At 40.5% G+C, this 11,943-nt stretch overlaps 1 protein-coding gene across 1 annotated transcript; it reads left to right on the forward strand.

The window, feature by feature from the left end:
- The first annotated feature begins 364 nt into the window (after positions 1–364).
- On the forward strand, positions 365–1,928 carry LOC147892517 (small ribosomal subunit protein RACK1-like). The gene is made up of 2 exons (XM_087387037.1): positions 365–1,312; positions 1,557–1,928. The coding sequence occupies exons 1-2, from the start codon at positions 467–469 to the stop codon at positions 1,656–1,658; spliced, it is 948 nt and encodes a 315-aa protein (XP_087243163.1). The 5' UTR covers positions 365–466; the 3' UTR covers positions 1,659–1,928.
- Positions 1,929–11,943: the final 10,015 nt, after the last annotated feature.

Below are 11,943 nucleotides of genomic sequence, written 5' to 3' on the forward strand. Positions count from 1 at the left end.
TGGTGCACTACACGGCCAGTCGGAATCCTGAAAGATCTGAAGATAATTTTAGGTAGTTTAGTTATATTTCAGCTGTGAATTCTCCAAGAAGACCTTTTAAAATTGGAAACCCAGACATGTGTAGAAAAATGTATTGTGTGAAGGCTAAGAAAAATGTTTTCGGTGAACGCAGAGGGTGGGAGGGGGGAGGGGGCATACACAACCACAAGGTGGGAGGGGGGAGGGGGCATACACAACCACAAGGGGTAGGTAGTAGGTAGTAGTGGCTTGGGCATTTGTTTGCATTTCAATAATAATGTATGGAGTGAAAGGCCAAAACCCTAAAGTGAGAGTTGGGGGGTCTTGAAGAGGGGCAGGGGAGGGAAAATGAGGTCTCTTTAGAGAAGTGGCCGAGTCTCCGTTTTCAGCCAGCAACTTGATCACTTTTCTTTCGCCATAGCCACAGAAACCTCAGAGCTTCTCAGCTATGGCGGAAACCCTAGTTCTTCGCGGTACCATGAAGGGTCACTCCGACTGGGTCACCGCCATCTCCTGCCCCCTCGATAACTCCGACATGATCATCTCTGCTTCCCGTGACAAATCCATCCTCGTCTGGACCCTTACCAAAGAAGAGGGCGTCTATGGCGTCCCCAAACGTCGCCTCACTGGTCACTCCCACTTCGTCGAAGACGTCGTCATCTCCTCTGATGGCCAATTCGCCCTCTCTGGCTCCTGGGATGGTACCCTTCGCCTCTGGGACCTCAACAATGGCTCTACCACCCGTCGCTTCGTTGGCCACACCAAAGATGTCCTCAGCGTTGCTTTCTCTGTCGACAACCGCCAGATCGTTTCTGCCTCCCGTGACCGCACCATCAAGCTCTGGAACACCCTTGGCGAGTGCAAGTACACCATCCAAGACCAGGATGCCCACACGGGATGGGTGAGCTGCGTGCGCTTCTCCCCCGCCACTACCAACCCCATCATTGTTTCTGGATCTTGGGATCGCTCTATCAAGGTGTGGAATCTTACCAATTGTAAAATCCGCAACACTCTCGTGGGACATGGTGGGTATGTCAACACCGTGACTGTGTCACCCGATGGATCTCTCTGTGCTAGTGGAGGTAAAGATGGTGTTGCCATGTTGTGGGATCTGGCCGAGGGTAAGCGGCTGTATTCTTTGGATGCTGGGGATATCATCCATGCCCTCTGCTTTAGCCCGAACAGGTATTGGCTCTGCGCTGCTACTCAGCAATGCATTAAAATCTGGGACCTTGAGAGTAAGAGCATTGTGGAGGAGCTGCGCCCCGATTTTCTTCTCACCAAGAAAGCTCAGGTTCTCTCGCGCCTCCTCTCTTTTCTATTAGCATGTCGATGTCAACGTACTTGTTAGCTTGAAGTAGGACGCATTCGGTTCAAGGGTATTCTCTTGCAAATGATGGTAAAAGGTGATTCATTACTTGGGATGCTGGTGGTGTGTATGAACGGAAAATTTGGCAAGCAAGTAACCTAATGATTTTTGGATAGTTTTTTCCTTCTATCTTTATACGGATGGCCGACAACCCTGTTTATCTGTGTAGGTTCCTTATTGTGTGAGCATGAACTGGAGCGTGGATGGGAGCACTCTTTTCACTGGCTATACCGATGGAAATATCCGTGTCTGGGTGGTAGGACGCCTCTGAGGTTCGAGTGAACAAAAATGGAATTTTCCAACTGCATCATCCAGACGGAGTGGTGTTGTGTACGCCAAGAATCGTTTACCATATTATTTCTTGAAGGCTATGAACACTAAACCAGGGGGGTTTTTGAGATATGAAACATGTTATTTTAATGATTTATTTTGGAATCGGTGGGGAAAATTTTGACGTTAGCATGAGTGATATTATCATTAATCACACTTGTAAGAGCTTTCACGATTTTTTTCTCAAGCTCAATTATTTCTTTGGTCGTCATTGCATGGGAAGAAAGCTTGCCATTCTGATAACATGAAAATCTATGATTTGAAATTGTTTGCAGATGAGCCAGTGGGCTCGTTATGTGATTTTGAACTGTTGCTATGATCAGTTTTCTTAATGTAACGTTAATAGCTGCGGACTGAGTCAGACTTGTTTGTATTGACTTGAAATATGAGGGTTGGATGGATTGGTCCCTTTCTTTTGTTTGACATGATGGGCATGCAGTCTACTGTAAAATATATATGTTTCAGATTTCGGTTACTTTAAAGATCAGGCCTGTCTACTTGCTTTGGTCTTCCAACATGTGCTTTGTGGTCCACTGTGGCATGGTTTGCAAGCTTTTATGCAGCCTGGATGAGGTGTAATTTGGTAGTGGTGAAATTGCCCTGTGAGGACTAGGAGCCAGATGGCTGGATAATTTTCCCACGTTTGCTATGCATTTCTTCCCATAACATGGTTTGCGAGCTCTTGGCAGCAATGGGGAAGCAAAGGCTGAGGCGCTTGTCATTTTGTACTGATGAATGCCCTTATGGTCTTTGTTCTTTTGTTTGTTCTATAAAAAATTTGTAAGATTGGATATATTCTAGTCTTATGAAGGTATATGATGAATACCTGAAACCTTCCAGGAAGATGCCATCTAGCCAGAGGTCTGGATAATTTCTTTAAGCCCAGTGGTGGACAAGTTTGAATGACCTTGTCATCCCTTCCATGAGTTTGATCTGCCTTCGTTAATACAACATGATGGGTGTGCAGTCTATTGTAAAATATCAACGTTTTAGATTTTAGGTTACTTTAAGTTGTGGCCTGTTGGTATTGCGATAATTCTTTTGTCTTAAATGGAGCATTGCCCTATCAACTAGATTTAGATGCTCGTTTGGGAGAGACTAAAATGATTTGTTTAGACTTCAAGCAGTTGTAGCTTGAATGAAGAGATTTTGGACCACTTTTTGATTAGCCTTCGTCTTGTTGAGTCTGCCCTTCACCTCCGGAGTGCCGACAGAAACTCAATACGGAGACTTTGTATAAATGGATGCTCAAGTATGTGTGGGTGTGTGGATTTGTATGTGTGAGATCATATTTATATACTATGGTCTACACCCACTGTCGGGCGCTGATGACATCAGTGGGGATGTCATAGTAGCAAGTCCTTGCTATGCGTGATGGAGTTTATGGTTTTCAATCTTATGAGTGACTATCGTGAGATTGAAACCGCACTATGTTGTGTTTTTAGAGGATGAGTTTGGGAATGTTCCTGGATTCATCTAGGTATATATTAGTTTGCTTTAAAGATCAGACCTGTTTACTTACTTTGTGGTCCTCCCATGGCATGTTTTGCAAGCTCATTCTGGATGAGGCTCTTTTCATTTTATAGCGGTGAAATTACCCTGTGAGGACTAGGAGCTAGAGTAAATAATTTTCCCACATTTGCTATGTGGTCTCCCCAGAACATGGTTTGCGAGCTCTTAGCAGCAACGGGGAAGCTCAGGCAGAGGTGCTTGTCATTTTGTACTGGTGAAGACCAGAAATCTTCCAGGAAGTTACCATCTGAGGACCATGAGCCAAAGGTAATTGTGAAGAGTAGAAACTTTCCAGGAAGATACCATGCTGCGAGAGGTCTGGATAATCTGTTTACCCCATTTCACTGTCAACCTTGGTGGACAACTTTGAATGACAAGGTCATCTCTTCCATGAGTTTGTTTAGCCTTCTTTAAAGCACCAAAATATCATTGTGTAATGTGCAGATGACTGTATGAGAGCATCTTCGATACACATTCTATCCAATGCAGATATTTTCTCGCCAGTATTTATTCTTACATTAATCCTATGGAACCTATGAGATGCAGTTGTTTTTCTGATGGCTGACTGATGTTATAGAAAAGCTTCTTTGTAGATGCTTGAGGGTAGTATTGGCTGTGTCAAAAAGACTGGTATTCTGTATTTTAGTTGGTTAAGAAGATTGAGAGTATAATTTTTTCACTAGTAGCTAGAGGCTGGAGAAGAGAGTCGGGGTTTATATTTGGTTAGCCTTCTCTGAGACTCTAGAGAGAGTGGAATGCTGTAGTAATTCAGCTTCCGGAAGAAATAGTGCCCTTACAAGGAAGGGGGATGACCTTTTTTTGTACATACACTGCTGAGCATCTACTGTAACTATCTGGTCAATCTGCCATTGTTTTTTAAGGCTTAAAATCTCACCTAATTACAAGGCAAAGCAATTCAGCTTGAGAGATCAGAGGTGCCATATTGCGATGTGGGGACCTGCTCTTGACCCCGGCCGAGAACAGCTATACCTGTATCTCTCACCTGTATTTTGACAAACCACTTTACTGGGAGCTCTAGAAATGTAGAGAAATTTCAACGTTCTATGGGCATTTGTTGTTATGCCATGGGGCTCTTTACTTTCTCATTGTTGAATTGTCCATGAATTATTGGTGCTGGTGCTCTCAGTAAGTAGCCGACGTTTTTCGGTGGTGGCACCCGTAACATTTAAGAGGAATAAATATTTAAAGAAAACCTTAGGCTCTCTTCTGATTTGTCCCCCTTCACTTCACGTCCTCTCTCCCCCCTTGATCACCTTCTACCTCCTTTCTCCAGCCCTCTTTTGGTAAATGCCCCTTATGATCCTCCACTTTGCCTGCTTTAATGGTGGAAAAGATTTTTACTTGGACCTTTGGGAGTCCCTTTCCATGGGATAAATTTGTTAGTGTATTGCAACAAGTTCAATTGTAGAGGCTTCAGCCTTGCATGCACTCCATTGTACGAAGTCCACCTAGCCTCTTGGCATTGTAGAGACATTCTCTTTGTTGTTGTGATAGATGGGAAAGACAACTTCTATTATTAGTGGCACAAGAAGTCCTAAAGGCCTACAATCAATATTGATGAATCTGGTTTGTGCTTGTGGTGCTATAGATATGGCTTCCTTGGACTAAGATAACTTTTAAACACGGGAGGCAGACAAGCAAATGTTTGTGTGAGATACGTATCCAACCTTAGCTTTGCCAAAAGATGTGGCCATGCTTGAATGAAGAGAATGTAGACATCTTTTTTATTAGCCTTCACGTTTAGTACTAGCCTTTAGTTTGCCCTTCACTTTTGGAGTGCCGACAGAAACTTAGTATGAAGACCTTTGTATTAATGATGCTAAAGTATGTGTGGGTGTATGGATTTGTTTATGTGAGAGCATATGTTTGTACTATGTTTTACACCAACTGTCGGGCATTGAAGATGTCATTGGGGATGTCATAGTAGCTAGTCCTTGCTATGCATGAGTTGGTGGTTTCAACCTTTTGGATTACTTTCATGAGATTGAAATTGCACTAATGTGTTGTGTTTTTAAAGGATGAGTTTTGGGCATGTTCCTAGATTCATCTAGATATACGCTTCTGTTGCGTTAGCGGACATGCAAATTTCACCTTGTGAAGTTTTCGTCCATGTTGTGGCTTGCGATATAAACTCTTTCTATCTTAAATGGTGCATTGCCCTATGAGCTAGATGTTACATGCTTGTTTGGGAGAGACTAAAATGAAATTGTAGTCTTAACAAGTGGTTGTAGCTTGAACAAAGAGAATGTGGACATCTTTTTTATTAGTCTTCTCCTTTAGTGCTAGCCTTTGTCATGGGTGAGTTTGTCTTGTGTTGACATAAGCTTATGTTACGGAAATTATATTTTTGATATATATTGCTTTGAACATTATTATTTTTAGTCGAGTGTGACTATGGCAAAGTATTCCATAGAAGCGCACCGGATGCGGCGGGGGTCCTAGCGGATACTTTGCATGGTTAGTTGGGGATGCCTGACTAGCTTGTGTTTTGCCATGCTAGATGGTCGATATTGTGGGTGATTCCATGTTAATATTGATGTCGCTAGTGTTATTGGTGTTGTGCTTGATTATTGTGCTTTAAGCGCAGTTATGTTGGGATCAGTTGATTCGGTGATTCGTTCAATCGATTGTTAATAACTAATATAATTGGCTGCTTGAGTACAGGTGATGGAACTCATAGCGAGAATTGGAGTTAGTGCGAGGGTACCGATCGAGGTATTGCACAGCGCATTGTATGTGGCCATCGGCCAATTTTGTATTTGTTTTATTATTGCAAGTTTGAGCAATATATTTTGTTGTGGACATAATTCATTTTGGGCCCTAAGATGCCTCATTTTTGGATGAGAGGGATAATTTTGGCTCCTTGGTGCTTTTATGGAATATCATAAATACTCTAGATGAGGAAGCGTGAAGCCACTCATCTAGGGGGGGGAGATTATACCCAGTCTGCTGTCGCTCTCATAGTGTGATTGTGTTCTTCTTCTCCAATTGATTAAGTGGTGAATTTGTGTGTTGAAAAGAATTACCTTCTGGTTTCAACTTAGTATAAAGACCTTTGTATAGATGGATGCTTAAGTATGTGTGGGTATGTTTATACTATGGTCTACACTCATCACATAGTAGCTAGTCCTTGCTATGCGTGATGGAGTTTATTATTTCAACCTTGTGAATGACTATCATGAGATTGAATCTACACTAACTATTGTGTTTTTTAAGGATGAGTTTGGGCATGTACTTGGATTTACTAAATATATGTACTTATTGACGTGGCTTATTAAGCTAGGTGAAGAACGCCAAATCGTCTATACTAGTATGTGCTTGGATGATTACGATACAATTGTGAAGAAAGATTTAAAAGCAAGTCCTATACATGGGTTTCTTATAAGAACTTCATGGTTTTTCCTTCATCTCTTATTTTTGGTCCACCATTCCACTTTGGTATGCATTGATTTAGTGAGGATGGGTCCAATCGAGCAACCAACAGTTTTGGAAACTCGCTATTTGTATAGGAGGTAGAAAGGCAAATTACAATGCATGAATATATCCGAAGTATCCAATCTCTAGAACCTCCCAAGTGGTGAGCTGTTGCCGAGCCATATATCTAGTATAAAGGATCACCCTTCAATGTTAAGATTAGCCAAGCATCAAGCCACATCCACAGGCACAGTCCTTGTCTCATATTGTAGGATTCCACACATCTAAGTATTTGGGTAGATTAGGCATAGGTGTCGGTTAAACAATCATTGGTAACATTTTGTTTTGCTCAGATATGCATTTGGATTGTCTATGCTTTGGGCTCCGCAAAGGCAATATCCTAATTTTCAAATCGCTTAAAAAAGCAACAATTCCTTACAAAATGAACACTTTGCAATCCTTTGTCATACCCACCCTCGCAATCCACTACATACTCTCCATTACTTTGTAGCAATACAATCCAATGCCAACATCGCGACAACTGACTGCGTCCTCGAGCAACAACACACCATTGACTACTCATCCCTTGAATACTCTCTCTTGTGTGCTTGGTGTATATGCCGTGTCGGTTATACTATTGATTTAGTCAAATTGTTGTTGAAGATTCTTCCAAGACTTTAGTGTGAATCCTTGATGAGACTTGGTAGAATTTCTTTGAGATGTTTGGCATGCACATCGTGTTGCGTCTCAACTCATATAATTTGGACATCAAGTTGTGGCTCGCTTCGCCCTTAGTTCACATTGCCCTTCATTCGCTTTGCCTTCACCTTCACCTTTGCTTCGTTGTTGTATCCCTTCACTTTGGGGATTCAATAGTACCCCTGCTAAAGCTACACCCTCACAGCATCTATTTGTGTTTGTTAGGTCATGATTTGCATTTGGTATTTTCATTTCACCTTGGGGTTGGTGGGTGCTTGCGGTCATTCAAGTTGTCCATTATTTGCATGGCTTTTCTCTCCATCACTCGATACATCTTGTAGTATTGGTCTTTCTCCAACTAAGTAGGTGGTCCATTCTCATCGTGTCTATAGCGTCACTATGTTTGCAATGGTATCCAAGTTATGCATTGCCATATCTCAAATTTTCTTCACCTTCGTGATTTGGGGTTTATGGTTCTGTGCCATGTGATTGCTTCAAAGTGGGTTTCAAATGGCAATAACTTTAAAGTCCTACAATCTAACATTAAGTATGATAAAATTAAGGGTTGGAAGAAGAAGTATGCCTTAAGATTTGGCTTAGTAGATCATGCTCTATGCAATGATTATGTCAATGAAGTGTGTTCAAATAAAATATGGGTTAATATTTTGGTGAGCTTTTAGGGCACTTCCTAAAAATTTGGTAAGCTTTTAGGGGTCTTCCCAAAATTTGGTAAGCTTTTAGTGCTCTTCACGAAATTTTTGGTTGAAAAATCTCACCAAAATTTTTAATGGATCCTAAAAGCTCACCAAAAAATCACACTCAATACTCAAGAGGTATAAATATAACAAGACCAAATTTTCAATGGGCATCAAGCAACAAATATGATGGATAAATTTCCAATCACTTTCATAAAAACATACTTCCTACATACAATAGGATGCAATAAACATTTGTATCCATTCACAATCAAGAGTATCAATGAGAAGGCATCCTATTCAATGTACAATACCTCCTCATCATATATCATCAGGGTATAAGTCCCTAAGCACCATCAAAGCCAATATGATACATTCAACAATAAATCATTGTATTTCAGTTGGCATCTTGAGGCAGAGGTGTCTCCAAGTGTACTCTTTTACTAGTCCAAGACTTTGGTGGCAGTCCACAAATTCATAGCTTTTGGAAATACCAAACAATTTTAGCCTCAAAAAAGGGAGAAATATCCCTTTTTTGGATTTGACCTATTAAGAAGGTAGAGCAAAAAAAGGCCTTCCAATTTTACTTTTTACACTACTACAAAATTTTTCATGGTTTACAGATATAACTCCATGACATTCACTCGTCTTCATTAGTACATGTGTAATTTCTTCCCTTTTATAAACATATGGCTACACTTGGCATTAGGATTAGCCAATCTTTTACCAAAGGAGAGGTTAGGGGATTAACCCTTTCCCCAAGCCAAAAAAGAAATTGATAAGGGCGATGCTCCTAATTTGTACATTCACTAATAAGCATCTACTGTAACTACTTGGTCAATATGCCATTGTCTTTTAAGGCTTAAAATCCCACCTAAGCAAGTCCTTCATAATTGCGAGGCAAAGAAATTTAAATTGAGAGATCAGAGATCTACCATATTGCAATGTGGTAGACCTCCGTGTCACCCCCAGCTAAGCATAGCTATACCTAGGGATACACCTGTAGTTCATCAAAATACTTTACTATATGCATGGCTCAGTTGGGAGCTCTAGAAATATAGAGAAGTTCCAAGGTTTTTTGGGCAATTTTTGTTGCGCCATGGGACTCTTTAGCCAAGCTTCGTACAACAGGTTCATTAGTTTCTCATTCCAGATTTTGTTACGTGTCCATGAATTGATAATGCTGCTATCCTTCAATAATATTAGACATATCTTTCAGTGCCAGATGGCTATCCCTCACCTTACACTAGTTGATTCTAGTGTGAGTATAATAAAGAGTGCAACCTAGCTAATTGATTCTAGTGTGATTATAATAAAGAGTGCAACCTAGCTAATTTGTTGAGGCTTGGTTGCTACATCAATATCTTTGCCAGAGATCCAATGAAGCAGTTGTTAAAGAAAGAAGAGGAGGGGGGGGGGGGATTGGTCAAATTTTTGTAGGTTACCTTAGGCATACTCACCTTAGGTTCTCTTCTGAGGTACTTTATCTCCATCGTTCTGTCCCCCTTTACCTCAAGTCTTCTCTCTTCCCCTTGATTTCCTTCTACCTCCTTCCTCCAACTCTCTTTTGGTAAATGTCCCTTCAAAACAAGTCTTCTCTCTTCCTCCTGATTGCCTTCTACATCCTTTCTCTAGCCCTCTTTTGGTAGATGCCCCTTATGATCCTCCGCATTGCCTACTTCATTGGTGGAAAATCTTTTTCCTTGGGCCTTTGTGAGGCCCTTATCATGGGATAAATTAGCCCATGCATTGCAACAAGTTCAATTAAGGTTTTGCCTTGCATGCATTCCATTCTATGAAGTCCACCTGGCCTTTTGGCACTGTACAGACAATAATTTTGTCACTGAGATAGATTGCAAAGAAACCTGCACTATTATTCAAGTGACACAATAAGTCTTAGGAGTATACATTCAATCTTGATGAATCAATTTTGTACCTATGGTGCTGTACCCATAGGAATTGGTGTAGATATGGCTCCCTTGGATTGGATAACTTTTAAACAAAGTGTCAGGTTTGTGCTTATGGTGCTATACCTATTGGCATTGGTGTAGATATGGCTCCCTTGGATTGGATAACAAAGTGGTGTAGATATGGTTCCCTTGTACTAGATAACAAAATGGTGTAGATATGGCTCCCTTGGACTGGATAAAAAGGTGGAGGAAAATAGGCAAATGCTTGTGTGAGATATGCATCCAACCCTAGTTTTGCCAAAAAGATGTAGCCACGCATGGGAGGTCAAGACCATTGGTATTTTAATGAAGTGGCCTATTAAGCTTGATGAATACTTTTATCAATAATAGATCAATCAATTGTCTATATTCGTATGTGCTTAGATGATTACAATACGTTTGCGAAGAAAGATTTAAAAGTAAGTCCAATACATGGATTTATTTTAAGGACCTTGTGGTTTTTACTTGTGATGTCTCTTATTTTTGGATCCACCATCCAACTTTGGTATGCATTGATTGAGTGAGGACGGGTCCAAACAAACAAACCAATGGTTTTGGAAACTCACTATTTGTGTAGGAGGTAGAGAGGCAAATCACAATACATGGATGGATCAAAAGTATGTGTTTAGTTATGCAGCAGTAGCCAATCCAAACTTGGGTGAAACCTTGAACCAATCTTTGCAGCTCCTAATCTCTAGAACCTCAAGTGTTAGCTATGAAATTCAAGGAGTTGGTGAGCTCTCACCAAAGCATCACACTTTGACATTGAGTTAGCCAAGCATCGAGCCAAATTCTAGCCATCGTACTATTGTGTCATACCCACTACATACTCTACATTACTTTGTCATAATAATAATTCAACCCCAACACCTCAATGACTGCACCCTCAAGCAACAACACACTCACAATTGACCACTCACCCCTTAAATACTTTTTGCCTTGTGTGTTCTAATATATGGGTTCTGGTTCTTGCTCAACAAATCTATTAATAGATTCCATTGTCTCAATTTGTTCACAATTGGATTCCATTAATTTGTTCTGGTTCTTGCTGAACAAATCTATTAATAGATTCCATTGTCTCAATTTGTTCACAATTGGAAAAGAAAGAGCAAAGGACTATGTGTACATACTAAATACTTTTTTTGTTTATTATTCTCAATTTTCCTTTTTGTGAGTTTCTGTGTTGTTCTCCTTGCTCTGTAATGTAGCACTTTTTAGTTGTAGAACAATCTGACATTCAAACAAAATGCAACTCTATGAGTGGAGTAGAAACAATCAGTAAAACTATAAAGGACTCACAAAGAAATAATTGCCCACTAGATAAAACGTTATTACAAAGTTTATCAAAGTCAATTACAACACTTGTAGCATGTACTACTCATGCCATGTCAATGAAGTACTACTCATGTCAATTTGCATGTACTAGTCATGCCATGTCAATGAAGTAACCCACCAAGAATTTGCATGCACTACTCATGCCATGTCAATGAAGTAACCTACCAAGAATTTGCATCAAGCTGATGTACCACTCATGCCATGTCAATGATACTAGTAGCCCACCAAGAATTTGCATCAAGTTGATGTAGAGAACCCTCCATGATATCTTAAGTAAAAAGGTGAATGATGCATCCTCCAAAGTCATGTACGTACTCATGCCAATGAGGATAATGCAATGTTCTCCAAGTTCACAAGAAAAAGAGTGGCCCCACATCCATAAGATGTCTTCACAAATGGTTAATGATTTTGAACAAGGTAATTTCATCTCACATATGAATATGTAAGGTCACCATAAGATTATCAAGAAAGAAAGTAAGATGCACTCCATACATCTGCACCAAGATGTCAATATTGTTTGCATTCACCCATAATACACCATGCATCTCCATATGACATGCACTTTCTCCCACATCAAGGATGTGAATTTTGCCATATTTAA

The sequence above is a fragment of the Dipteris shenzhenensis genome, chromosome 16 (assembly GCF_047967505.1).
Source record: "Dipteris shenzhenensis isolate YYH24624 ecotype China chromosome 16, Dip_SZ_1.0, whole genome shotgun sequence".
NCBI classification, from domain to species: Eukaryota; Viridiplantae; Streptophyta; class Polypodiopsida; order Gleicheniales; family Dipteridaceae; genus Dipteris; species Dipteris shenzhenensis.